Raw genomic sequence first — 23,470 nt, forward strand, 5'->3', positions numbered from 1 at the left:
CAGCAGCCGGTCGAGATCTGACAATAAAGATCTGGCCAGTTGTCCAACCTATTGGCAATAACATTGGTCTTGGGGAGCTCGTATCAAATTACAGAATCAAATTACAGAAACATACGTTCAAAGCGACTTCAGATATCGATTCAGGAGAATGTTTACAGTATCAACAATGCGACTTTGTGACGTACACTCGACCAAGTCAGCAAGAGATCTACATGTTTATATGAACTGCCAACAACCCCGAACAGCCCCTCGATCGGGGAGGAAGTCGACATCGAGAATCCTTCTAGCCTACGACTGGAAGTTGGCCATTCTCTGTCGAACTCGTAAGACAGCACATACAGACAGGGAACGACTCTGTCCAAATTGGGCCTAATCCCAAGGTCAGTCCGAAACAGTTTCAAGTCTTCCTTTCAATGAGTACATTATTGGCTTTGTCTGTAACCCTCGACATCCCACTCCCTCATACTGGCTGTATCACCCGCGCAATCGTCTCACCCGTCGACTCCTTCTCATCCTTGTCTGCCGGATACAGGATCCCATTCTGCCTCCTCAGATCCTGCGTAATATTGAGGACAATCTTCGAGACCTCTTCCAGCTTCCCTGCTGCAGCAATGTCATCTTCCTCAACGATTCGTGCAAACTCGGTGGCCTCCTCTTCCATATTCACGAAAGGTTTTTCGGCTGTTTTGTACGAACCAGCGAGCTCCTCCGTCTCCTTGGTCTGCGAATTTAAGTGCTTGATCGTCGAGATGTCTGTCGTGGCGTTCATGGTCAATGTGCCATGCTCGCCGTAGACTTCGCATGGCGCGGAGCTGGTGTATGCTTTTGCGTGATTGATCTGGACGCCAAAGTTGTCGTACTGCAGAACAATCACACCACCACCGTCCACCCCTGTCCTGCAGATATAAGGTACGTATGTCTGGCTCTTCGGCGCCCCAAACAGTGCTACCGCAAAAGTCACAGGATAGACACCAATGTCCACAAGACTGCCACCGCCAAAGTCAAGCGAGAAGATGTTCGGTGTCTCGCCGTTCAAGACATTATTGTACCGGGAGCTGTACGAGGCGTATTGAAAGCTCGCTCCATAGATCGGTCCTAATCTCTTCTCCTGATTCACTACCTTCTCCAGCAGCTTGAAGTTCGCCTCTTGGATGTGTCGATACGCCTCAATCATGAGCACGCGGTTCTGCTTGGCTATCTTGAAGAGGTCATTGAGCTCTGCGGTTGTGGAGGTTGCAGGTTTCTCGAGGATCACATGCTTGTGTGCTAACAGCATCTGTTTCGCTTGCTCGTAGTGGAGGGAGTTGGGCGAGGCGATGTAGACTGCTTGCATGTTTTTGTTGGCAGCGAATTGATCGAGAGAGCTGAACACCGTAGAGCAGCCGTGTTTGTTCCCGAACTCATTGCCCTTTTCCTGGTCTCGCGAGTAGACGGCGACCAGCTCCCACTTCTTGCTCTTGCTTGCGGCGCTGATCCATGAGTCTGTGATCCAGCCTGAGCCGATGGTGCCGTAGGTGACGGGCATAATGTCAGTGGGGATGTGAATAGCTTGTCAAAGATACCTCTGATTGAACACAATGGAAAAAGGCCCGCCTACGTCTTGGAGATCTTCGTACTTGAAGTTCAGCAAAAGCTTATTACGTTTTGATGACAAGGTTGACGAACCTGCTGCGAACGGGTGGAGCTCGTCGGAGACAGAGTTCGTTCTGGTGTGTGCTTGGAGGCGCGCGGAAGGATGCGAGCCTTTCCTCCCTCTCCGCTCGCCATACCTTAATTTTATCTTTGTAGAGGTCTTCGCACTGATCTTCCAAGCCTTCAATGCCATCTTAGTACCGGGGGATGGTCACAGGTCCGGCGTGAGGAGCAGTGAGGTTGCGCCGCCATCACAGGAAACACGAAGAGCCATGCGAAGCTGAAAGCACGAGTGGCACGATGTTCTCAGGTGTTCTTCGAGGTATGTGCGAATATACATCAATTTGCTGTGTGACGAGAGATCGAGCACGAAGTGACTGTAGTCGTGGAAGACGATATGGGCACCTTCGCGCCTTCCTCGTTCCCATTCCCCTTGCGTACCATCAAAACTCATCCAACCTTAAACCCACCTCATCTCAAGTCATCCCTACCAATTTTGCATGATCTCCTACTCCCGCCGAATGCTCACACAACATGGGCAGACTGGCATGGCTCGCCAACTCAGCTGACGAGGCAAACCAAAAGAAGAAGAGGCGCCACTCGGCAGGCAAGATGACTTGCTTGAAGAACAGATGCGTGCGGGACTGACAACATTCACATAGACACTGGCCTCGATGGTATCGACCCGGACCAGGAGAGAAATCCACCATCTGAGCCTACGAAGCTCAGCTTCCCCCGTCATCATGAGTATGAGCAGCGCCACCCTCCCCAATGGACCGACACAGCGCCGCCACCAGCCATCGACACTATTTTCTCCAGGGTAGTCAGGCCGATGCACCTCTCTGATGCCCACGTCGAGGCGCTCAACATCAGCACCCATCCACCTTGCCCTATCGAAGATCTGGTTCCTTCGAAAGCAGATGGCACCTCGTACGCACCCTCTGTAGAGCCGGATCCACCGACAACAAATGGGTCGTACTCAGATGCGGTGAAGTCGAACACAGGTACCTCGCCCAAGCCATCGGATTACAAGGACAGAATCCGTGAGCTGGAGCTCGACAACGATCTCGCTTTCCGCATTATAAACCGGACGGTGACCGGACTTGGTAGGCCTCCTCCTCGCCTAGCATACATGCGGAAGTTCTGGGAAGGACTGGAAAATATGTCTAGATACTGGGACTGCAGTCTGGACAACTATTACACGGCAAACTACGAAGATGACGAGCAGAAGAGTCCGAAACGTCAGAAAGTGGACAGCCATCCTCCTACCCCTGACAGCATGGCCGCCACGCCCGGGACAAGCCCTCCTGCGGTAATAACCCCACAGAAGGGCAAGGCTGATGATGAAGGTGCAAATGATGCCGCTGGGAACGAAGATCAAGTGAAAGCCCCTGAGACCGCGACAAAGCGCGAACTCGGAGTGGTAATAGACAACTTCCTCCAAAGCGTCTCCACCAAGCCCATCCCCGACGCCCGTCCCCGAAAAAGATACAAAGGCCGCCGCACTGCGACCGGCAACGACATGCCCGACAACTTCCGCGCAGACACCGTCAAAGCATTCGTCGAAGGTGTTGTCTGGCCCTTCCAGATGACAGTCTTAGCTCCTCGGGTCATGCCGCGCGTCCACTTCAATAAGCTCATTCTTCCAATCCGGCAGACTGCTGTAGTGCACCGCATACCTCAGGACAGGACCAGAGCAAGAAGAGGGTTCACAGAAGGTCCAATCATTAGTATCCAGACCCGTCCAGAGACCGATTTCGTCAAGACCAGCGAAGAAGAACAGCGTCTAACTAGCCGACTGGACCTACTACGTGAGATCGGCGCACTGCTCCAGCTCGCACAAGAACGCTATCGAGAAGGCAAGACCGAAGTCAAGCCCGGCGAGGGCCAATGGTGGACGACCAAACCTCGCTGGGGAGGCGGACTGGGCGGCGAAGCTCAGATTGAGGTTGGGAACACTGACGTCCTACAAGCCGCGGAGGACCTCCTTGGCTCGTTCAAAGACAGAGCAGGCGCTGGGGTCAACACGGGGCGCATGCGGAAGACGCCAGCGATGTTGTGGAAGGAATTGAAGTGTGGAAAGGGGTTTTGGGACGCGAAGACTGAGTACAAGGCTATTGGCAAGGAGCCTGGCTCGTTGTGCGATGAGGTGAGTATCTTATATCCCACCCGCGTCAGTTCATGAAGAAATGCTGATTGGAACCCAGCTCTTCCTCGTCTCCTCCATCAACCACCACATCTCCATCGTCAAGTTGACCGTCCACTCCGCATACCTCGACTACCTCGATGCACCCACCCTTCCCTGCCCGCTTCCTGAAGATCCCGGATGGTGCAGACCCAACCTCCAGCGATCGAAATGGTACGACCTCTTCTCGAAGGACGACAGGCTGGAATTGTTCCGCGGCTTATGGAGCATCATGAGTTATCTCACACGGGAGACTGGGCCAGAGGTACAATCGAAGTCGAAGTCGGATGTTCCAGTCAGTGAGAACTGAAGCGCCGCTTCCGCTCCCACCATTCACGGCTGTGCCAGTAGTCTAGCTTAGTATCTTCAATGTGAAGGTCGCCTCCGGGCTTGTATCCGAAACGAGACATCCACTCGTCCACTTCTGCGTAGAGCGTTTCGATGGTGTTTCCTTTTGCTTCCGGGCTTCGTGGTCCGGCTGGTCGTGCAAAGCGTTGTAGCGGGAGACTGCCTACTCCGATGAAGACTTGAGCCTCCGGGAGCTCGTCGGTTGGTGTTGTCGCCGGTGAGTCTTCTATTGCGCTTTCGGCCATTGTCGCGGTTCGTATTGCTCCAGTCTCGATTTCATCGTTTGGGGTGCTAAGGCACATAGTGATGGGTGAGAACCCAAGTAGCATGGCTCGGAGTGGTATAGCCGGTTGTAGTCGACAGCCTAGGTGGGAGGTGCCTTCAATATGTAGTGATGTCGAGGCTGGAGCCAGTTGGCCGCTTTGGTGACATCTCAGTGAAACCAATGTCACGCGGCCACCTCACGTCATGAGACATGTGAGATATTCCTCACATGACCAAGACTGTCGCAGGAAAGACCACGTGGTATGCCAGTGGACTGTGAGCCTCGATCTCAAGGTTTAAGCTGTAGGAGCTGTCCAGCCACGGGCATCCACTCGTCGTCCCAACGTCTTTCGCAGTCCTTCAGAGCACCTTGTCTTAAACGCTGTAGTCGCTGTCCACCATCGCCGAACAAATCCTTCAGAAGGATTGTCATACCCTCTGCGCTCTCGAAGCCGCAGCCATTGTCTCCTTCATGGATGAGCTCCGGCCAGGCCTCAAACTTGCTCCAGCCTAGTACCGGTAGGCCTGTGCCAAGCATATCAACAACCTTCATAGGCAAGTCCACGCCAGACGAAGAAGTGTGGAGGCTTATGCCCACATCTGCTGAGCCGAGCAGGGAGGCGTAGTCTTCGGTGCTGAGCCAGGCAGTCGTGACGACGACACTGGACAACTTGTTTTCTTGATTGAGCTCTCGGATACGTTTTAGGTAGTACTCCTTGAGAGGGCCTTTCCCAGTGATGATCACCAGAGCGCGCGGTAGATTGCTGTCCTCTGCGACTGCGGCCGAGTAGCCGACGAGAGCATCAAGGAGCAGAGCGAAGTCTTCATCTGCTGTCCATGAGGTAGAGCTTACCAGCAACTTCCACTTTCCTGTCTCAAGCCCGTCTGCGTATTGGGCTGTCTCCGCAAGCTTACTCAAGAAGCTTGTCCGTTGCTGTGTAGTCAACGGCTGGAACTGCTCTGCTGGCCGGTCATGCAAGGGAGATGCATCAACGTCCCATTTCTGCTTCAATAATTTGGTCATAGCGTCCGTGACAGCGAAGTGTGCAGTAGCCCGTTGAGCGAAGAAACCCTCATACCATTCCGACACTCTCACCAGCGGATGTTGAGGTCCCAATCGTAGTGCCAATAGAGAGTATCCGAAATTGTGCCAGTCGATGATAAGCCTGGTGTTGCGGAGAAAACAAATGAGTTGCGCGACCGCAAGCGTAGGGATTGACGGCGGATTCTGCACCAGCATCCACTTGCTCGGCCTGGTGCGGTAGCCCAAAGCCTGGTATAAAGTCCAGACCTGCCAGAGCACTTTGAGCGGCGCGATCAGGAGGAAGAGTGCCTTGTTGTTCGTCTGCCATCGTTTGGAAAATGGATGGAGCGGTTTGACTTTGATAGAGCGGCTGGCCTGCACGTCAGGATGGACTTCAGACTCCACAAAGCCGATCAGGTTGACTTTGCCGCCGTGGTTGGCAATGCTGAGGGCGTGGTATTGCATTCGTGGGCTTCTTCCGATGTCTCCCAATACGACGACTTGGACTGTGACAGCGGACTCCGCGCGCGAGTTTGCATCCTTGCTGACGTCTCCGGTGGCTTTTTCAAGGTGGTCGAATGAACTGTATCTAGAAGGCAATGTGACCAGAACGAATGTGAGTGCTGTCGAGAGGATGACAGCAGTGGTTAGCAGCACCTCCCACCACGACTCCATCCAAAGCACTGCCATGTCTGCGCCCTTCCTCCATCAACTTCGCAAGGAGGAAGAGTTATTGGAAAGCATATTGTGTGTGATCTTGAACGAGACGAAGTCGCACGTGCAGATCTACAGCAGATCGTGGCGTCCGGGCCGTAGATCGCGTTTCACTGGCGTCTAGGCCATCATTGTTTAGGGGGTTCTCGACCTCAGCAAAGATATCTCGGTGGACTGTGCAAGTTCTTCCTCCACCTCGCTTGATTGAGACAAATATCGACGTGTGACATAACAGCAGTTGACGTCGCGCTTCCCAACCAACCAAATGTCGCCGTAACACGACGTTCGACCAACATACACCCCTTACATGAACGTTGATGGCCTCGGGGTATGCTCTTCCTCACGCACCAGCGGCAGGAAGTCACCATGGACATACCCGATCGCTTTCCGGCGTTCACCTGTCACCAGGAAAGACACTATCGAACGGCTTCGCGACCAGCAATGGACACTCTGCTAGAAAGACTGCATCGAACAGCACCCTCTACACGCACGAGGAGACGAGTCGGGAAACTAGTCCTATGCCGTCGCCGGGAGACGAATACCCAGCGTACGAGCACAACACGGCTGCAGTGGCGCACAATCACCACTCGCACGCACACAAGCATACACAATCATGGTCTCCCATGGCGAGCAGGCCTCGTGGGGAGTCAGATCTGGGGAACGCCAGTTACAGGACGGCGGGAGTCACATCTGCAACAGCGCTGACTACGCTGTCTTCGTGGCTCTCGCTGCCAGAAGCCTTGACCAGTCTTCTCGTGCCGCTACCATACATCCTGGCATCAGCAACATTCTCATCCATGTCTGGTCGTTCGGCTAAGGAGTTCCCTCCACTGGCGGTGTATGAGGATGCAGGTCTGGCATTGGAAGGCGATGCTGCAGTCTCGTCTACTTCCACCGGCATCTTCGAAACAGGCATGCTCACATCTGGCACACTGTTGGCTGTAGGCATCGCGGCAAAGGTACTCTGTGCTGAGCGAATGCTGGACAGGAGGAAACAGGCACCGAGCTCGAATGCTAGCCTGAGCAGTCTCTTTTCTCATGCGGCCCTCCAAAGCATGGCACTGCGGATAGCAAGCGTTGCTCTTCCATACTACGCCTCCATGCAGCTGGGAGGCGCCAGGGTTGGATTGGTACTGCTTATCGCACTTACTGTCGGCCTCGCGAACACAAACACTCCGATGATGCCTTCTCTCAAAAGCCTCAGCGCTGCCTGGTCATCCCAAGTCGCCACAAGTGTGGTGATGGTCATCGCATACATATGTGATGAGGCTGGTGTGACGATCAGCAACTCGCTTTCCGGGATTGTGCTTGGTTATCTCACGCTGATCGTCTCCGTCATGATCCTTCCTCCACCGTTGCCAAGCGGAAGTGGTGCGCAAAACGCCAGCTCGAGTTCGACGGCGCACCACCGGTCTCTGAGTGCCTCGTCGCCGCTACAGAGATCAGTAGGAGACGTCAACATCACACTCGCTGCCGGCGGCGTGTTGGCAGTATTCACAGGGATCGCTTCGCTGATCAGCGGAGCACATATGGTGCTATCGGCATCTTCGCTGGTGCTTGCTGTACTCACTATTGCTTCAATGGCATCAGCCATCTTTCTATCCACACCTTCAAGCCTTCGCAGCCCGAGTAAAGCAGGTCTAGCCCTGGGCTGCTTCACGACCGCCAGCTGCTCTTTCCTGTACTCACCATCCTTGTGGCCTGGTACCATTTGCAATGGTGGCATTTGCGCACTTTCATTTCTCAGCGTCCTGTACGATACCAACACTGATGAGAAAAAACATCATCATCACAATCACCACGATCATCATGATCACCACGAACAGGACGGGCATCATGTTCATACGCATCACCATCACGAACGCACGGAGGAGAGCTATTCGACGCTCACGAAGTACATAATGTCGAGATGCGAGCCGGGCTCGCTTGTTTATAGCATTTTGAGTGAGAAGGACTCCAGGAGGATTGCATACTTCACGACGTGAGTCTCTTCTAGCACTGCGTCTGTGTCTGGACTAATGTTTCTCAGGCTGAATTTTGGTTTCATGTTGGTACAAGGCGCATATGGGTACATCAGCGGCTCCCTTGGATTGCTGAGCGATACTGTACATATGTTCTTCGACTGCTTGGGTTTGGTTGTGGGCTTGGGCGCAGCAGTGGCATCGAAATGGCCCACCAGCCCGGAGAAGCCGTATGGCTGGGGCAAGCTGAACACTCTTGCGGGCTTCGGCAACGGCGTTTTCCTCATGCTGGTAAGCGTGGAATTTGTGTGGGAGGCCATCGAGGGCATCATGGAGAAGCATGAACTACGGCATGTCCAGGAACTGCTCGTCGTCAGCACGCTTGGTCTTCTCGTCAATATGGTGGGACTTTTCGCGTTTGGGCACGCACATGCTGGACATGATCATGGCCATTCGCATTCTCACGGGCATCATGAGAAGGAGCACAATCACGATCATGGCCACGGCCACGGCCATGACCATTCCCACGGACACGCGCATGACCATCATCATGATCATTCACACGATCACGCACATGCACACGCACCCGCGCACGACCATGCTCACCACGACCACAACGATAACATGCACGGCATCTTCCTGCACGTCGCAGCAGACGCCGGCGGCTCGCTAGCAGTCATCATCAGCACCGCTCTAACTCTCTGGAAACCCTGGTACGGCTGGGACCCACTCGCGACCATCATAATCGCGGTCCTCATCTTCGCCGCTGCTGTACCACTAGTCGTCTCGTCCGGGCAGAAGCTCCTCCTCGTCGTGCCAGAAAGCCTCGAGTACAGCATCAAGAACACTTTACAAGGTCTGGGCGACCTTCGAGGGGTTATTGGCTACGCCGCTCCTCGCTTCTGGCTCGACGATAAGGAGGAGGGCGGGGACGCACATGGTCACCATCATCACGGCCATGACCATGGGGCGCCGAGCGGGAAGCAGAGAGTACAAGGAGTCATTCACGTCATAGCTGCACCGACTGCAGATTTGGAAGACGTGAGGAAGAGGGTGGAAGAGTATACTGCGGAGCGGAACATGGATCTTGTGATTCAGGTTGAAAGGGAGGCGGATAGTCAGTGTTGGTGCGGTGGTGTGTCGCCGCGGTCGAGTTAGTTGGACACACATACATGTATTTCACGATCATGATCAACTTCTAAACATACTCCACCAACTACATCTCGTGCCATCTGTGTGCAATGCTTCTTCTCTATGGCAAGCTTAGAGGTGCTGAGGTATGTATGGCGGCTGACAGCTTGCTTTCATTTCCTTCTGCATTCCGATCCTGATTGTTATGGCGACGCTGCAGCTCGACTTCACGATGCGCGCATTGATGCTCACATCACTCCCTTCACACGGCCAAGCGAAGGCTTCGATGCAAAGCAATAGACCACAGTGCGTCGAGAGAAAGCAGTCTATGATTGTTCAGACCATGCTCGTCCATATCTTCCCTTGACTTCACAAACCACCACTTCACCACACCGACAACGGATCTCTCCCCAAATGGACGGCTTCCTCCAAGCAGACACCGAAAACGTGCGAATCTCCAAGTCGCCCAGACGCTCACCCCAGATCACCGAATCCCTCACGTCTCCCATCCGCTCCGTCCAAGCCCTGCAGATGGAATCACTCCACTCCCAAGCCGACGTCGGCATGCGAACGACAGACTTCTTCGAGGACTCCTCCGAACCCTCTCTGCACAGCGAAGACCACGGCGTCGTAGCCCCAGACGCCAATCTTATCGACCGGAACGAGACGGCGGAGAAGAGGCGACAGACGTTTCCCTCAAGCGAACCGTTCGCGCCACAATCGGAAAGTCGTCCTGGAAGGGCTGGACAGGACCGGCAGGGCTATCAGCGTTTGGCAGCGCAGGAGGCCCCGCCCCGTCCTCGCCGCATGAACACGGCAAGCAGCTCTTTCAATGGCTCGGTCGACGAGCTGCTTCCGCAAGAACATCCAAGCAGTCCTCCTGAGCTGCGCAGATCCCGCAACGTAACGGGATACACGCCGCGAAGCTCCGCGCTCCTCGATCGGCAGGAGCTTCATCATAGCTTGATGCCAACCCCAAAAGTCGACCCGACACTCGGCGCATACGCTATCGCGCACGAGATAACTCTCAACGCCCTGATGAGAGACGAAGCAGCATTGGATCGAAGTCTGCAGTCCTTCGCTCCGTTGTCCGCCGAAGGACGCCAGTCCATCCTCACAACTGCCTTTGATCCACGTAGTCCGCGTCGGCCCGACTTCTCTTCGCCAGCGACTGCGAAGAAGTCAGTCCACGTAGTGCCGCCACCCATCGATACGACTGTGCCGAAGCGATCGATACCGGCAGATATAGTGCGTACGCCGTACCCATTCTCTCCGGATCATCCGAAACGGAAAGACTTTGGCCAGAACAGTCCTGCGTCAGCTGGTGTGGGATGTGCGTCGAGTACGGAGAGCACGCTCACAGTGAGCATCCGGCGAAGGAACGCGAACAGCAAGGCCCGCGTCACCAGCTTGACCATCCCGGCGACGAACGACTTCACGGCTGTTCGATCACACAGCGTTGGTGCGAAGGAAAGGCACTTCAAAGCTCTGGACTTTGATGATTCGCAGTTCTTCCTGGAGCTGCGACGGTACTACAAAGAGTTGAGCGGGCCACTTCGCTTCCTCAGTGCTCGGTCGTTGAGGCGAATCGCTGTCAGCGGTGCGGCTACGAAGGCGGCAGATGTTGGGTATGGATGGCGGAGCCCACGCCTGCTGGCGCACCGAGGTCTCACTAATACGTTCAGCGAGGAGCAGATATTGCGACACTATCGCAAACCCGCGCTAGGCCAGTCGAGGTACGCATTTGTGCACTGGGCGCATCGTCTGGCATCTGCGACATCCAGTCGATTCGAGAGATCTGAGGGCGGAACACCAGAAGGTGAGAGCAAGGAGACTCCAATTTCGAGCGAGCATCCGGAAGGTCTTGAGTTCGTCGTTTCGTGGTCGGTGCTACGCATACTGGTGGCGATGCTGCTGGTGTTTGCGCTCAGTACTGCTGCGGCGCTGCTATGGATCTTCCTGGGGCGCAGCACATCAGCCGACTGGCCGCCTAGGGGAGGGTTCAGAGATGCTGGGGATCGCGTCGGAGCAGGCGTCCTGGTTGGCATATGCGTGCTGCTGTTCGGTGCCAGCAGCATAGCTGGGTGGCTTGGGTTGAGTTGGCTTGTCATATAAACTTCCAATTTCTGATACTGTTGCCTCTTCTCAATCCTTCGATGTCTTGAAAGAAGAGTCGCCAGAGGTATCGTCACCTAGAAGTCGCCGCCACAGTAGACGCACTTGTCAAAAGCAGCGAACAAAATGCGTGCGAGCGATTCTGCTGGCTCTGTGGACGGCTGTGATACCTCGACCCAACTCTGGTCTCCTGGTTCAGTTCCGCTGCTCTGCTGTGTTGATCGAGCTTCGTCGTTCTGCGTACCCTCTTGGTTCCCAAGCAGCGACTGTTCCCCTTCCACCTCAGTCACGACAACATCTTCGTCAGCCTTTTGAGCAATCGCAAGCAACGACCACTCGTCGAAAAATGCCGTCGCGCAGATGCTGCAGCTCTTCGATATACCAGGTGCGTGAATAGCAAGAAACGTCAGACCACATCGGTCGAACCGGTGACCACCATCACATCGAGCCCACTTGATACTCTCGAAAGGGATGGCTTCGTTGCAGATGACGCACTCTTCCCGGAAAGCCGGGACATCGTCGCCATCTGACGATTCATTGGAGTGGAGTCGTAGTCGGAAGCTCAGCAAGTTGTATAGGAAGTGGATCTTCCTGCTGAGCTCGCCGGCTTGACCGTACACAGCAGGTATCTTGAGGACTTCCGCCACGAGGTGCTTGACAACCAGCTGGACTATGTGATTGATGTTGTACGGCTGCTTCAGGGCTATATCAGCAAGCAACCTGCACCTCGCCTCCCTGACCTCAGGCGTGTTCGTGAGCGGCAAGCGAAGAAATCGGACGCATTCTGCTGGGCTGCTTCGTGGGCTAGTCGTGTCGTTGTCAGCGGCGGTGCCATTCACCTCAGCTGGAGCAGCGATGACTTCAAGCATCGCTTTAATCAAAGTATCGCTTTCAGTCGCCTCGGTCGCTTGCTTTACATACGCATGGAGGCTGGACAGCAGCGTTGCAGATGTGATGTGCCGTCGAGTCTGCTCTCCACAGGCTGGCAGGACAGAATCAGCTTGCTGTTCTCTGGTCATGCTGATTTTCGACCGGTGCTCAGATGGCACAAGATAAGAGATCGCGTTCGACGGCAAAAGCACTGTCGCCGTAACGACAAGGTCGCCCATTGGTGAGGCTGCCAGGCCCCAGACTCGGTCAAGCACATTGTTGCCGAGCTTGTGTTGCTTCCCAAATGCCTTCTTAAGCTTGACGAGTGCAGTCTGCCATGCTGGTTTGGAAGACGTCTCGCTGGCGTTCAGAGGCAGGTGGAGGACTGTAGTCGGGGCGCTTGAGCTAGACAGCATAGATGCTAGATGAATCCGAGGTGCATCTGATCCCACTGCAGAGAGAGCCATGCCCGAAATTCCGTCCCATCGGCCGTCCAGATGATGTGATGTGCTGCTTGCCGGACTCGTCGGGTCTGCAGCTGTGTCGACACAGAACACCGTGTCTGCGCCAAAGACGATCAGGTATTCTGTATGGGGAAGAAATTTCAACGGACCAGTCAGATCTGAGCGGTTTGGTAGTAGACGGTGCCGATCAGTAGCACCATCACGGGTCCTTTTTCCGGGTGTGACACAATATAATCGACCGTTGCTGATGAAGGCCAGTTTAGATTGCGTGGCGGACTGCTCATCACCCTTGCCCAAGCCCCATGCAATGTGATCAGCGATTCGAGTAGCTTCCGCCAGCGCGCGTGTGCTGTCGTCCACCCCATCCGTGTTGTATACGTGAGCTCTGAGTTGATCCACAGCAGAACTTGCGGAGCTGAAAGAGCCAGTAACGTCTACTCGCCATTCTCTCACGTCGGGGTTCAGGATGTTGTAGGGTGATGTGACCTTGAGAACCACAATCTCCTCTGCTTCTGTTGAGACGGCAAGGAATGAAGCAGTCTTGTCGGAAGGCTGCCCCTTGTCCGGTGGCGCGGCCCATGTAAACGCTCGCACACGCTGCGAGACCTGCTGTCGCTCACTGTACTGCTTGTCGGTTTCATTCTTACGATTGGGCAAGGATGCGTAGTGCTTCCGCAACGCGTGGTTCACAATCACCGATCGCTTCCAGTCTGCATCATTGCTAAGCCTACCGCTGCACTCCCACAGCGATAGGATATGATTAGAGCTGAGTACTGCTAGTACAGATCTTCCATACTTGCCAATCCCAGGATCCGACCATGCGAGCGCTTGCACAGTGCGGTGTGATTGCTCCTCTGCGACTGAGAAGTTCTTGAAGCTGAGCAGCAGAGCAAAATCCGAAAGTGGCACCTCTTCTACCGTGAAGGCATTGACTGTGATGATGGTCTTGTCCCAGTGCGTGCCGTTGATTCCAGCGTCCTTGGGCCGGGGTGTGAGGATCGCTATCGAGTCGCTGCCAGCCACAGCGATCAGATTGTCTTTGGACCAGCTGATACAGTTCGTGGTCGCTGGCCAGAACTTCAGCTCAAACCGACCGGTCATTTTTAAAGCACCGTAGTCGCCGTCTTGATCACCATCTGATATGCGGTCAAGGAGGGAGAGGGGAGTTTGCGGTTTGAGAACGTCAACCGCGTGAGGGACAACAGAAATGAAAATGTTGCGCGCGACTACCTACGCGTCTATGGTTAGTAGAACTTTCTCAGTGGCTTCCTATACGTGAGGGCCGTGGCAGCTTCTTGGAAGTGTTCAAGAAGAAGTAGAGAGGTCTGGAAGTCTGCTTGAAGTGCATCCTTAACTCCGAGCTAACCCCGGCCATATCCAAACCACCAACGACCGCACCTCCCACCTGCTCTCAACAACCACGTCCACCTCCACCGACAAACGGTGCGGCACCTCGCCAACCCCACCAACACCCACCTCCGAACGTCCTCCAACCCCGCAACAATGGTCCTCTCCTTCATCCTAATCCAAAACCGCCAGTACCTCTTCCCCACCTCCTCCCCTTCACCCCCAGCGACTAACCACTGTTCTCCAGAGGCAAAACCCGCCTAGCAAAATGGTACAATCCCTACACCGACGACGAGAAAATCCGGCTCAAAGGCGAAGTCCACCGACTCGTCGCGCCCCGCGACCAAAAACACCAATCCAACTTCGTCGAGTTCCGGGGGTCCTCGAAAGTCGTCTACCGGCGCTACGCGGGGCTGTTCTTCTGCGCGTGCGTGGACGCGAATGATAACGAGCTGGCGTATTTGGAGGCGATACATTTTTTCGTCGAGGTGCTGGATCAGTTCTTCGGGAATGTTTGTGAGTTGGATTTGGTGTTTAATTTTTACAAGGTGAGTGGGAGGGTCTATGGTTGTTGGGGGAGGGTTGAGGGCTGATGAGGAGGACTAGGTGTATGCGATTCTGGACGAGGTGTTTTTGGCGGGCGAGATACAGGAGACGAGTAAGCAGGTGGTGCTTACGCGGTTGGAGCATTTGGATAAGCTTGAGTGAATACCTGCGAGGCTATGCGCACAGCTATGAGGATACGACTACGATTGCAACGGTGGGCTGAACCTGAGAGATATAGCAGCAACAAGACCGACAGGAGCCAGCCGAGCTTCTCGTCGATATGGAAAGACAGTCGTCCGGAGGTCGATGAAGAAGGTTCAGATGAGGACCGCCATCTGCTCACCGGGAAGCTGATGAAAGTCATCGAGGGCGACGCAGAGGCCGAGAGGATGTGGAAGATGTGTCCGAGCACGTTCCCTCGCGGGCCTGAGGGCAACAGTGAGGAGGTGAAGCTGTTCAATCGGCAGAGACGGGGCGTGTGAAACACAATACTGCAAGCACGAGGAATAGTTAGGGAGGACCAGTGCTCGATGCAGATGCAGACTTCGATGTTGTATGCACTAGATCTACATAGCCTACCGAAAAAGGGCATGCACACCAGGGTATCACGCATCCTCCACACCTATGCAAAACCCCCCCTTGCAGACGCAGATGCCGATGCAGATGCAGCACACGCTCACCCCTCCACATTCTCCAACTCCGCATCCGCCCCCTCGGGCATCAACTCCCCCTCCCCCCTCTTCACCTCCCCGCCCTCATACGTCACCCGCCTCCACCCCTCCCGCACCCCGGCGTCCTTGACAAACTCCACCGTGGGGAAATAATGCTCGTTCTTCTTCATCGTCGCCACCCAGGGGATATTGTCAAACGTCATCACCTTCAGCCGGAAGTACGTGTTATCCGGGATCTTCGCCGTTTCGCGAATGAAACTCGCGAGATCTGGTGTCGGGACCGCGTTGACGGCCAAGATGAAGTTTGTAGGCGCGAGACCGTACATGTAGACCGGTGAGCCGCGCATGCGGGCCGAGACGTAGATGTCGGAGTGCACTTTGCTGATCTGCTGACGCACAGCGTGGTGGGGACGGTGCAGGACAGCGCCGCAGAAGACGACGACCCGGTCGGTTTCGAGCTCCGAGGTCGGGACGGTGGGGACTTCCATTTCGATCTCCTGGTTCTTGCGCACGACGCGGACGTTGAGCACGTCGTGGTTGTACATTACATCCAAGTCATTCACCCGCGTGACGAGCTCGTCGTTGATGGTGAGGATGATGTCGCTCTCGGCCAGGCCGCCGACGTTGCCGGCGTCGACTTTGCGGATCATGAAGAGTTGGTGGCGCTCGGGGTCCTGCTTCTCCACGCGCTCGATCCATTTCTCGGAGACGCCCATGATGCGCGCTTGGCTCATCTGGATGGTTTGCATTTCGAGATTGAGGATGCGGAGGTCGGGCTTGCCGCCGCTCTTGACTTCGTCGATGATGGGGAGGAGGGCTGGGGTGGCGAGGCCGAGGTGGTACTCAATGTCCTTACCACTGTGTACGCTCCGCTCGCCGAGATAGCTGAGCCACAGCGCTTCTACCGTGCCGTCTTCGGAAACGAGTACGCCGCTACCGCACTGGGAGCTGAGACTGGTATCGACTGTGATGGCGTCGAGGTTGACTGCACGGTACCGTGGAGATGACGCGCTGGTAGGAATTGTAACAGTGGTAATGTCTGTGACCGCTGTCTTTGCCACAACCGGGCGATAGTTCTGGTTGAAGCCAAAGAAGATGGTGTCCTCGCCCTGCTTGATCGGTCTCGATGCCAGCTTCGCGCTCTTGACAGGCGCTTGCACCAAGCTCGGGTCGTACTGGATGATGGTGTAGTTCTGCAGCGGATGCATGAAAACGACCTTACCGTCGATAATGATCGAGTCGGCGATGGTGATGGAGATGTCGCACATGTCGTATGGCACGATGGCTCTCGAGACGACAACAAGACCCTTTTCAGCGTCAATGACCAGACCAAAACCAACCTTGCGAGCTCGTGGATAGCCGTCGAGCTTGATCGGGATGTTAGCGCCAACCCGCACGAACGAGCGTACAATGTCCACCGCAGCGGGATGCTTCGTGCTCGTCATCTGGATGAAGTTGGCTCTCCGTGCCACTGGCGCGACAGGTGGAAGTGGCTCTGCAAGATCCGTAAAGTCCCAGACGCCGGTCACATCATTACGGACAGCCAGCCTAATGTGCTTGTGCCAGTGTCGGTCCACAAGTATGATGGTAGTGGCCACAGTATGCATGTCGCGAATGTTCTTGTAGGTGACAACGACCCTACTCCGATCGGGGATGCCCTTCATCACTTCGACGAAAGTGTCGAGGTCGGGTGTCGGCTTGTGGTCGATTGTCTGAACGAGCCATCCAGACTCAGAGCCTTCAAAGCGGAAAGATCCAGACGCTTCACAGCAGTAGACTCCTGGGTCCTTGAGCGAGACTGCATATAGACGGGCTTGTTGGTAGGAGAGGTTGTGGAAAGCAGCTCCCGCGACGGAAACGAAGCGATCTGGTGTGATGGCGTGCAGATCTCCCACATTCAGCTCGACTTGGACATTCTCGCCACCTCTCTGGACCAGCAACTTCACCTTGCCGCCCACGCCCCTGTCCAGGATATCGTCGAGCTCAGCGAACTTCGTGAGGAGCTTGCCATTCACCCTAACCAGTACATCACCTTCTTCGAGGTGCTTATGCCCAGGACCATCCGGTAGCACAACCTCTGCCACCAGCATGCCCGTCTCTTTCGGAAACGCTGCCCGCACTTTGCTCTCCCACTCAGGTGTCAGACCAAGCCGCCGACACTCATCAAATGCCTTGATGACCCACTGTGTCTGGATCGTGCCTCGTTCCACCTCCTTGCCCTCTCTTATCCGATTCAGCGCTCGCAGAGGTCGGTCGAGCGGTAGGAAGTAATCGGTTGCAGCCCCGTCCGCACGTCCACCCGCCTGTAGTGCAACCGCAAAGCCATCGATGTTGACTACTGGAGATCCTGACGAGCCTCCAGAAGCGGCAGCCGCAGCTTGTATGTAGTTGGTGTTGAAGTCGCTGTACCCCTCGCCATACTCAGGTGCGTTGCGGTCCAGTCTCGAGATCACACCGGACAGAATACTCAGCTTTTCCCCAGCATCATTACCCACCACTCTGATCTCTACGCCCACTTTCGCGAGGTCCGGTCGTAGTGTGAGCGCTGCCAGAGGCATGTACTTGATAGCCTTGGGGTCGAATCTGAGGATACCAAAATCGTGCACAGGATCGCGGTAGACAGGATGAACATCGCACTCTTCGTGGTTGTCGAAGATGCAATAACCCCAGAACGGTCCAGCGCCAACCACATGTCTGTTCGTCAAGATGTAACCCTTCTCAGCATCCACCACGAACCCCGTCGCCTCGCTCGCAATGGCCGAATCTGTGTCGAAGGCGCAGGTCTGGCAGAAGTGGATGCTGACGACATTCCGCACCACCTTCTCGATCGTCGCCTGCCATTCTGCTGTGTCTGCGGCGGCTGCTCCATCGTACACGATCTCTGAGCCCTCGTCCTCTTCCATTGCGCTGTCGCCGTTGAGAGTCTCATGCTTCGAGGCTGAGATGCCATTTTCATAAGGTTGTAATCGCATCGTGTCGGCGCCTTGGGAAGGTCTTCGCTTTGATGGTCGGTCCGATGTCTCGGAGGGAGGCTGCTTCCGTTTCGAAGTAGATCCGTTCGCGGTGGAAGACATTGTGAAGGCGCGGGATGTATTTGAATAGCCAACGGTCGAAGGTGCCAGCCGCGAGACAGTAGGGAAATCGCGAGGTGTCTTGATCAGAGAGGAACAACGCAAGAGTGCCTTAGAGGAGGATCCAAGAAATGATGTCTGGTGCCCGAAACCTTGCGCAAATGACGGCAGGCCTCGCAGGACTCCAACACGCATCTACGCAAACATGAAATAGAGGTCGAGACACGACTATGGGGTGGGATGGTAGCAAGCTGCTATTCATTGCTTCTGCTTCTGATGGACACTTCCTCGATGTCCGATACTGCCAAGCATGCGGCTCTGCATTGACCTCCGATCAACCTTCTCGCCTCATCTCCGCCTTCCATCCATCAGAAACTGACATCCAGCCAGCGTTCATGTAGCGGACCACATGCCATCTAGGCCACATCATCGCCCTCCTCCTCCGCCTTGACCTCCGGCGTGGCCTTGACCTCGGACCCAGCCTCATCGTCATCAGCAGAGACAGCCTTCTGGTCCCACTTGGTAGCCTTCTTCTTCGGGGAAGCCTTCTTGGGGGTAGCCTCGCCCTCCGCCTTGCGCTGCGCCATGCCTTAGACCATGCCTCAAACAATTGAGGAAGAGGAAATTAAAAAAGAACGTACCTTCTTCGGCGTCGCCCCAGCCTCAGACCCTTCACCACGAGCCTTCTTGACCTTCTGCTTCTCCTTGTCGATCATGACGACGCAGGCCTTCTTGGTACGACCCTCGGGCAACGTGATGTCGTCCCATGGGATCGTGCCGAACTTCTCGAGGATCTGGAAGACGAGACCCATCTTGTGGGCGTGTTAGCTGTTGGGGTTCGTCGCCTTCAGGATTGGAGTGAGGTCACCTTCTCAGTGTCGGTCCACGGCTTGGCCTTCTCTGCTTTCTCGGACATTGTGAGTGTTGGTTCTTGAGTGGGGTGTGTTTGTTGTTGGTGGTCGGAGTGGTTAGCAAGTAGTGGAATGTTGGAGAGATTTGGGGAGACAAGGTGAGGAAGTGAGAGTGCAGGTAGTGTGGAAGGCTACGGGAGGTGTCGTGCATGTGATGTTACGATCGAGGTAGGTCGGAGCTCACTTCATAGCAAACATGTGATTTTCGTCGACCTCACTGCCGTCTGCGTGACTTCTCACAGACGCTAGTGTTTCAGGGTTGCTTTTGTGATATATCACTTCTCATCGCTGCAGGCTCCAGCTCTGTCACACGCCTTCACTTCTCGCTCACATCTCAGTACATACTTATTCAAAGTCACTTCATCCGCGACTAGCGCAACCTGAAACCTTCACTACTTTTGCTCTTCTACCCTCTAAAATCCTTTTCCTTTCGCAACCTTCTTCGTTCGAACAACAACAGCAGCTCATCCACGATGAACAACTTCACCTCTTTCGGGTTCGGAAGAGCGAAACCAAGCAACATGAGCATGGTCTGCCAGCCCTGCGGCCGAGTGGTACCTTACGACCCGACAAACACCTCTGGCCTCTGCCGAGAGTGCGACCAGTACAACAGAGCCAGCATGACGGTCGACCCTCGCAATTTCCTGGGGTCTCAAGACTACTACAACAACGGCATGCCGACTCAAGGATACTACACCAACGACACACCGACCCACGAGCAAGGCTTCAACGGCATGGCGGGCAACTCCTTCACGTCGCCACCTTCGAGCCTGAAGCGCAAGGTGCCAGATTCGCACTTTGACGAGGAAGTCGACGCAAAGCGTGTGATGCTGCCGAAAGATCTCGCCCCTAACAATACGTTAGGCTTCCTGCCAAATGTGGAGGCGGACCCTGCTCCCTACCACGAAACATCCGCCCGCGGCGCACTCATCAGACGCACGGTCTCTGGACCTAACATGACGGGAATGCCAACAGGTGAGGGCTATGAGTCGGACGAAGAAGATGCATTCGTCGATGCTGAGGAAGAGCTGGCCGAGGCGGACGAAGGTGTGAACGGAGGTGAAGACCGAGACTATTCCGCCTCACCGAGTGGAGAGCATGCAGAGCTTGCGGAAGACGAGAGGGAGGTCGTGGAGCTTGATGATGATGAGAACGGCAGCGAGGAGAACGATGAGGCGGGACATGGCACTGACGCCGAGGACGATACAGAGGCGGATCTCTTCAGCTCTACGTTCGGGAAGAAGGCTTCCGAGGACGTTGACAGCGAGGACGAAGATGAAGATGAAGAAGAAGACGCCGAGCAGACGGAAGCCATCAAGAAGACCAAAGGCTCCAGCCCGCCACCAGCCTGCCGAAACACCAAACACATCAAAAGCCGCACCATCGACCTCACCTCCGAACCCACCACGAACTTCGACCCCGCCGACCACCACCCCTCCTGCCCCCCCAGCGCCCCCCGCATCCCCACCCCAACCTGCCCCCCACCCCCAACCATTCCCCCCATCGACCCCACCAAACACCTCTCCCCCCACCTTCAACACACCCTTAAATTCCACTCCCGCGCCCTGCACCACCTCCCCCGCCTCCCCCTCCCCGCCCACCGCTACTGGATCGGCGTCCTCAACCCCACAGAAAACCCGGCCAAAAAATTCACCTCGGAAAAACAGTTCGTGTGGATGCGCGGGAATCGCAAGACGACGGTGGAGACGGTGTGGCATGTTTACGCGCAGGCGACGGCGGAGGAGGAGTTTGTGCTGTTGGTGGGGGGAGGGACGGAGAGGCCACTACCGGGAGTGAGGATGGAGGAGGTGGATTATTGTTCGAGGGAGGAGGGGGGGAAGGTGGTGGTTTTTAGGGCGGTTCTGGTGAGTTCGTCTTGGATTCGTGGGGTGGGATGTTTTGCTAACGGGTTTCACAGAAGGAGGAGCTGGGGCAGGTCCTGAAAGATGGGACGAAGATGTTTGCTGGGGACATTCCGTTGCCGAGGGCGAAGGACGTAAGAGAGGGAGGGAAGGGGAAGGAGAGGGGGGAGAAGAAGAGCGAGGCGGTTGTCATCGAAATCGACGACGACTGAACGGTACCGAGTGGCGGACGGAAGACGGCATTGGCGGCTCGACATACGGCTGGTTTGCCTGGGAGCCTGGGCGTTTGACGATGCACGGGACGAGCGGAGAGCGGCTCTTTTGCGAGCACAGGCGGGCTGAGCAAGGGACAGGATAGCGGCGTCTACTCCTCAACACAGACGAGGAAAGATAGCACCAGCAGCAGAAGTCTGAAGAAGGACAATTCCATCTCTATCTAACGATACAAACCCGAAGTGGTATCTGAAGCGCTTCGCACCAAAGAAACCCCCATGTCATCCATCTATCCATACGCGCCGCTAATGACCCGTCTATCACCCATCCCTGCCGCATCATCTGTGCCGTCGTACTCTGCCCGCAAAACGTCCTGTGAAGTAGGATAGAATACGTCTACGCATCATCGTTAAACCGCATAACCCCCTCCTCCCTCGACCGTCTCCTCCTCGACTGCTTCGCCCTGCCCTCCCCCAGGGAGGAAGAAGACGACTCCCCGCCCTTCCTCACCAACAGCTGGATCTGCGACACAGGACCCTACTTCTGCGCCTTCCCTTTCACCTCCTCCTTCTTCTGCCCAGCCTCCTGCTTTGCGCCGTCGACTTTCTTCTCGCCTTCCTTCTTCATCCCATCCGCCTGCTTCTCGCCTTCCTTCTTCACCTCGCCCGCCTTATCCTGCGCTTGTTTGGTGTACTCGTCGCCTTTCTTCTGGAGGTCGTTGGCCTTCTCCTTGCCGAACTTGGTGTACTCGTCTGCGGTCTCTTGGGCTTGTTGAGCGTAGTCGGAGGCTTTCGACTTGCCCTCCTCGTACTTGGGGCCGAGGAAGTCGGCGACGAGCTGGAAGAAGTCGGAGGCGAGGCGGAGTTGGAAGGAGATCATGGCGAGCAAGAGGGTGGGGAGGGTGGCGGGGGAGCGGGACTTGTGGGAGGCGGTTTTGTTGTACTCGTCTGTTGTCATCGATTAGAATGGGTTCTGGATGAGTTGAGGGAAGGGTAGAGCAAGACTCACCGTTCCAGGTGTTGACGACATAGTCCCTCCCTTCACCAGCGAGTTGGAGCGGCCACCCGGCCACACTCCTTCCCTTCTCCACAATCGCCCCCGTCTCCTCCTTCACGATCGGGAACCGACTCTCCACCTTCCCCAACCCCTCGTCGGCCAACTCATCCGCCTTAGCAACGTACGGCTTCGCGTAGCTGTACGGCGTCTCGAGGTACGGCTCCACGGGCTTAGCGAAGCGTTGGTAGGCGCTGTCGGCGAGGTCGAGGGATTTCTTGCCGTAGGGGTTGGATTTGAAGGTCTCGACGCCGTCGGAGACGACGGGGTAGGTGGTGAGGTGGGAGAGGAATTTGGAGTTGTTGGGGGAGGAGGTGCCGTTGGTGGTGGGCATGTCGGCGGTTGCGTGGGGCATGGAGGGTGGTGTTGTTGGTGGTGTTTTCGGAGGGTTGGTAGGAAGTTGGTTTGTGAGAGAAACTGGAGAGGCAGTCAGTACTCGTATTATCGCGCGGCAACAACACACAGCCTCGTCGTCACGCAGCAGCGCTTTCCTCACTTACATTCCTAGCTGTGTTGTGCAGTTGCTACAGAGAATCAGAAACGAAGAAAACCCGCAAAAGATCGCAGGCAGAGAGAGGTATAAGAGAAGAATCCGTTGAGCCTCGCACGGTTATCTCCAACTTCCAGCGTCAAGTCGCTTTCATGTGACAATCACATGCTCTCGGCCGCGAAGCAGGAAGCGACGTCAATCGCGCAAAGAAGTGGGGCAGCAACGTCCCAACGCCTGTCGCGCCGCCAATGATCTGCCTCGCGGCCTTGCCTGCAGACTCTGTGCGATGTGTGGGAGATAACGCGCTTCCGCGGGACGATGGGCTTGTGAACATGTACTGTGTACCTGTACTTTGGACAAGGCGGAAACCTGTTGGCGGAGCATGTGATTGCACGTGCGCGCTGGGTTGGTTGCTTCGGAGGTGTCGGCTTTCTGGCTTGTTGACAAGCTACTTGCACTGCTTGAGTTTATCGACGGGAGAGGCTGCACGTTTTGACTTTCGTCTGATGGCGATACGGTTTGAGATGAGATCTTTCGAATTATGGCGAAGAAGTTCAATCGCCAGCCAAGTTCCCAGCAGGTACCGGTACATCCACAA

At 55.6% G+C, this 23,470-nt stretch overlaps 11 protein-coding genes across 11 annotated transcripts; 5 read left to right on the top strand and 6 right to left on the bottom strand.

Moving 5' to 3' along the window:
• Nucleotides 1-460: 460 nt before the first annotated feature.
• Nucleotides 461-1,525, bottom strand: LTR77_006289 (uncharacterized protein; the record flags this gene model as incomplete). Its single annotated transcript, XM_064803531.1, has 1 exon — nucleotides 461-1,525. One exon carries the CDS (start codon nucleotides 1,523-1,525, stop codon nucleotides 461-463), a length of 1,065 nt encoding a protein of 354 aa, XP_064658446.1.
• A 939-nt stretch (nucleotides 1,526-2,464) lies between these two features.
• On the top strand, nucleotides 2,465-4,127 carry LTR77_006290 (uncharacterized protein; the record flags this gene model as incomplete). Its single annotated transcript, XM_064803532.1, has 2 exons — nucleotides 2,465-3,781; nucleotides 3,840-4,127. 2 exons carry the CDS (start codon nucleotides 2,465-2,467, stop codon nucleotides 4,125-4,127), a joined length of 1,605 nt encoding a protein of 534 aa, XP_064658447.1.
• Nucleotides 4,128-4,718: 591 nt separating this feature from the next.
• Nucleotides 4,719-6,143, bottom strand: ALG1 (mannosyltransferase; the record flags this gene model as incomplete). The annotated part of the gene is made up of 1 exon (XM_064803533.1): nucleotides 4,719-6,143. One exon carries the CDS (start codon nucleotides 6,141-6,143, stop codon nucleotides 4,719-4,721), a length of 1,425 nt encoding a protein of 474 aa, XP_064658448.1.
• Nucleotides 6,144-6,484: 341 nt separating this feature from the next.
• MSC2 (putative zinc transporter msc2) lies at nucleotides 6,485-9,286 on the top strand (the record flags this gene model as incomplete). The annotated part of the gene is made up of 2 exons (XM_064803534.1): nucleotides 6,485-8,148; nucleotides 8,197-9,286. 2 exons carry the CDS (start codon nucleotides 6,485-6,487, stop codon nucleotides 9,284-9,286), a joined length of 2,754 nt encoding a protein of 917 aa, XP_064658449.1.
• A 387-nt stretch (nucleotides 9,287-9,673) lies between these two features.
• On the top strand, nucleotides 9,674-11,374 carry LTR77_006293 (uncharacterized protein; the record flags this gene model as incomplete). Its single annotated transcript, XM_064803535.1, has 2 exons — nucleotides 9,674-10,887; nucleotides 10,945-11,374. The coding sequence occupies 2 exons, from the start codon at nucleotides 9,674-9,676 to the stop codon at nucleotides 11,372-11,374; spliced, it is 1,644 nt and encodes a 547-aa protein (XP_064658450.1).
• Nucleotides 11,375-11,451: 77 nt separating this feature from the next.
• Nucleotides 11,452-13,809, bottom strand: LTR77_006294 (uncharacterized protein; the record flags this gene model as incomplete). The annotated part of the gene is made up of 1 exon (XM_064803536.1): nucleotides 11,452-13,809. One exon carries the CDS (start codon nucleotides 13,807-13,809, stop codon nucleotides 11,452-11,454), a length of 2,358 nt encoding a protein of 785 aa, XP_064658451.1.
• Nucleotides 13,810-14,211: 402 nt separating this feature from the next.
• APS2 (AP-2 complex subunit sigma) lies at nucleotides 14,212-15,083 on the top strand (the record flags this gene model as incomplete). Its single annotated transcript, XM_064803537.1, has 4 exons — nucleotides 14,212-14,246; nucleotides 14,303-14,603; nucleotides 14,662-14,759; nucleotides 14,840-15,083. 4 exons carry the CDS (start codon nucleotides 14,212-14,214, stop codon nucleotides 15,081-15,083), a joined length of 678 nt encoding a protein of 225 aa, XP_064658452.1.
• Nucleotides 15,084-15,277: 194 nt separating this feature from the next.
• On the bottom strand, nucleotides 15,278-18,346 carry LTR77_006296 (uncharacterized protein; the record flags this gene model as incomplete). The annotated part of the gene is made up of 1 exon (XM_064803538.1): nucleotides 15,278-18,346. One exon carries the CDS (start codon nucleotides 18,344-18,346, stop codon nucleotides 15,278-15,280), a length of 3,069 nt encoding a protein of 1,022 aa, XP_064658453.1.
• A 413-nt stretch (nucleotides 18,347-18,759) lies between these two features.
• LTR77_006297 (uncharacterized protein) lies at nucleotides 18,760-19,259 on the bottom strand (the record flags this gene model as incomplete). The annotated part of the gene is made up of 3 exons (XM_064803539.1): nucleotides 18,760-18,921; nucleotides 18,985-19,155; nucleotides 19,212-19,259. 3 exons carry the CDS (start codon nucleotides 19,257-19,259, stop codon nucleotides 18,760-18,762), a joined length of 381 nt encoding a protein of 126 aa, XP_064658454.1.
• Nucleotides 19,260-19,775: 516 nt separating this feature from the next.
• On the top strand, nucleotides 19,776-21,328 carry LTR77_006298 (uncharacterized protein; the record flags this gene model as incomplete). Its single annotated transcript, XM_064803540.1, has 2 exons — nucleotides 19,776-21,119; nucleotides 21,173-21,328. 2 exons carry the CDS (start codon nucleotides 19,776-19,778, stop codon nucleotides 21,326-21,328), a joined length of 1,500 nt encoding a protein of 499 aa, XP_064658455.1.
• A 538-nt stretch (nucleotides 21,329-21,866) lies between these two features.
• On the bottom strand, nucleotides 21,867-22,716 carry LTR77_006299 (uncharacterized protein; the record flags this gene model as incomplete). The annotated part of the gene is made up of 2 exons (XM_064803541.1): nucleotides 21,867-22,276; nucleotides 22,338-22,716. The coding sequence occupies 2 exons, from the start codon at nucleotides 22,714-22,716 to the stop codon at nucleotides 21,867-21,869; spliced, it is 789 nt and encodes a 262-aa protein (XP_064658456.1).
• Between the last annotated feature and the right edge of the window lie 754 nt (nucleotides 22,717-23,470).

The sequence above is a fragment of the Saxophila tyrrhenica genome (assembly GCF_035928015.1).
Source record: "Saxophila tyrrhenica strain CCFEE 5935 chromosome Unknown scaffold_9, whole genome shotgun sequence".
NCBI classification, from domain to species: domain Eukaryota; kingdom Fungi; phylum Ascomycota; class Dothideomycetes; order Mycosphaerellales; family Extremaceae; genus Saxophila; species Saxophila tyrrhenica.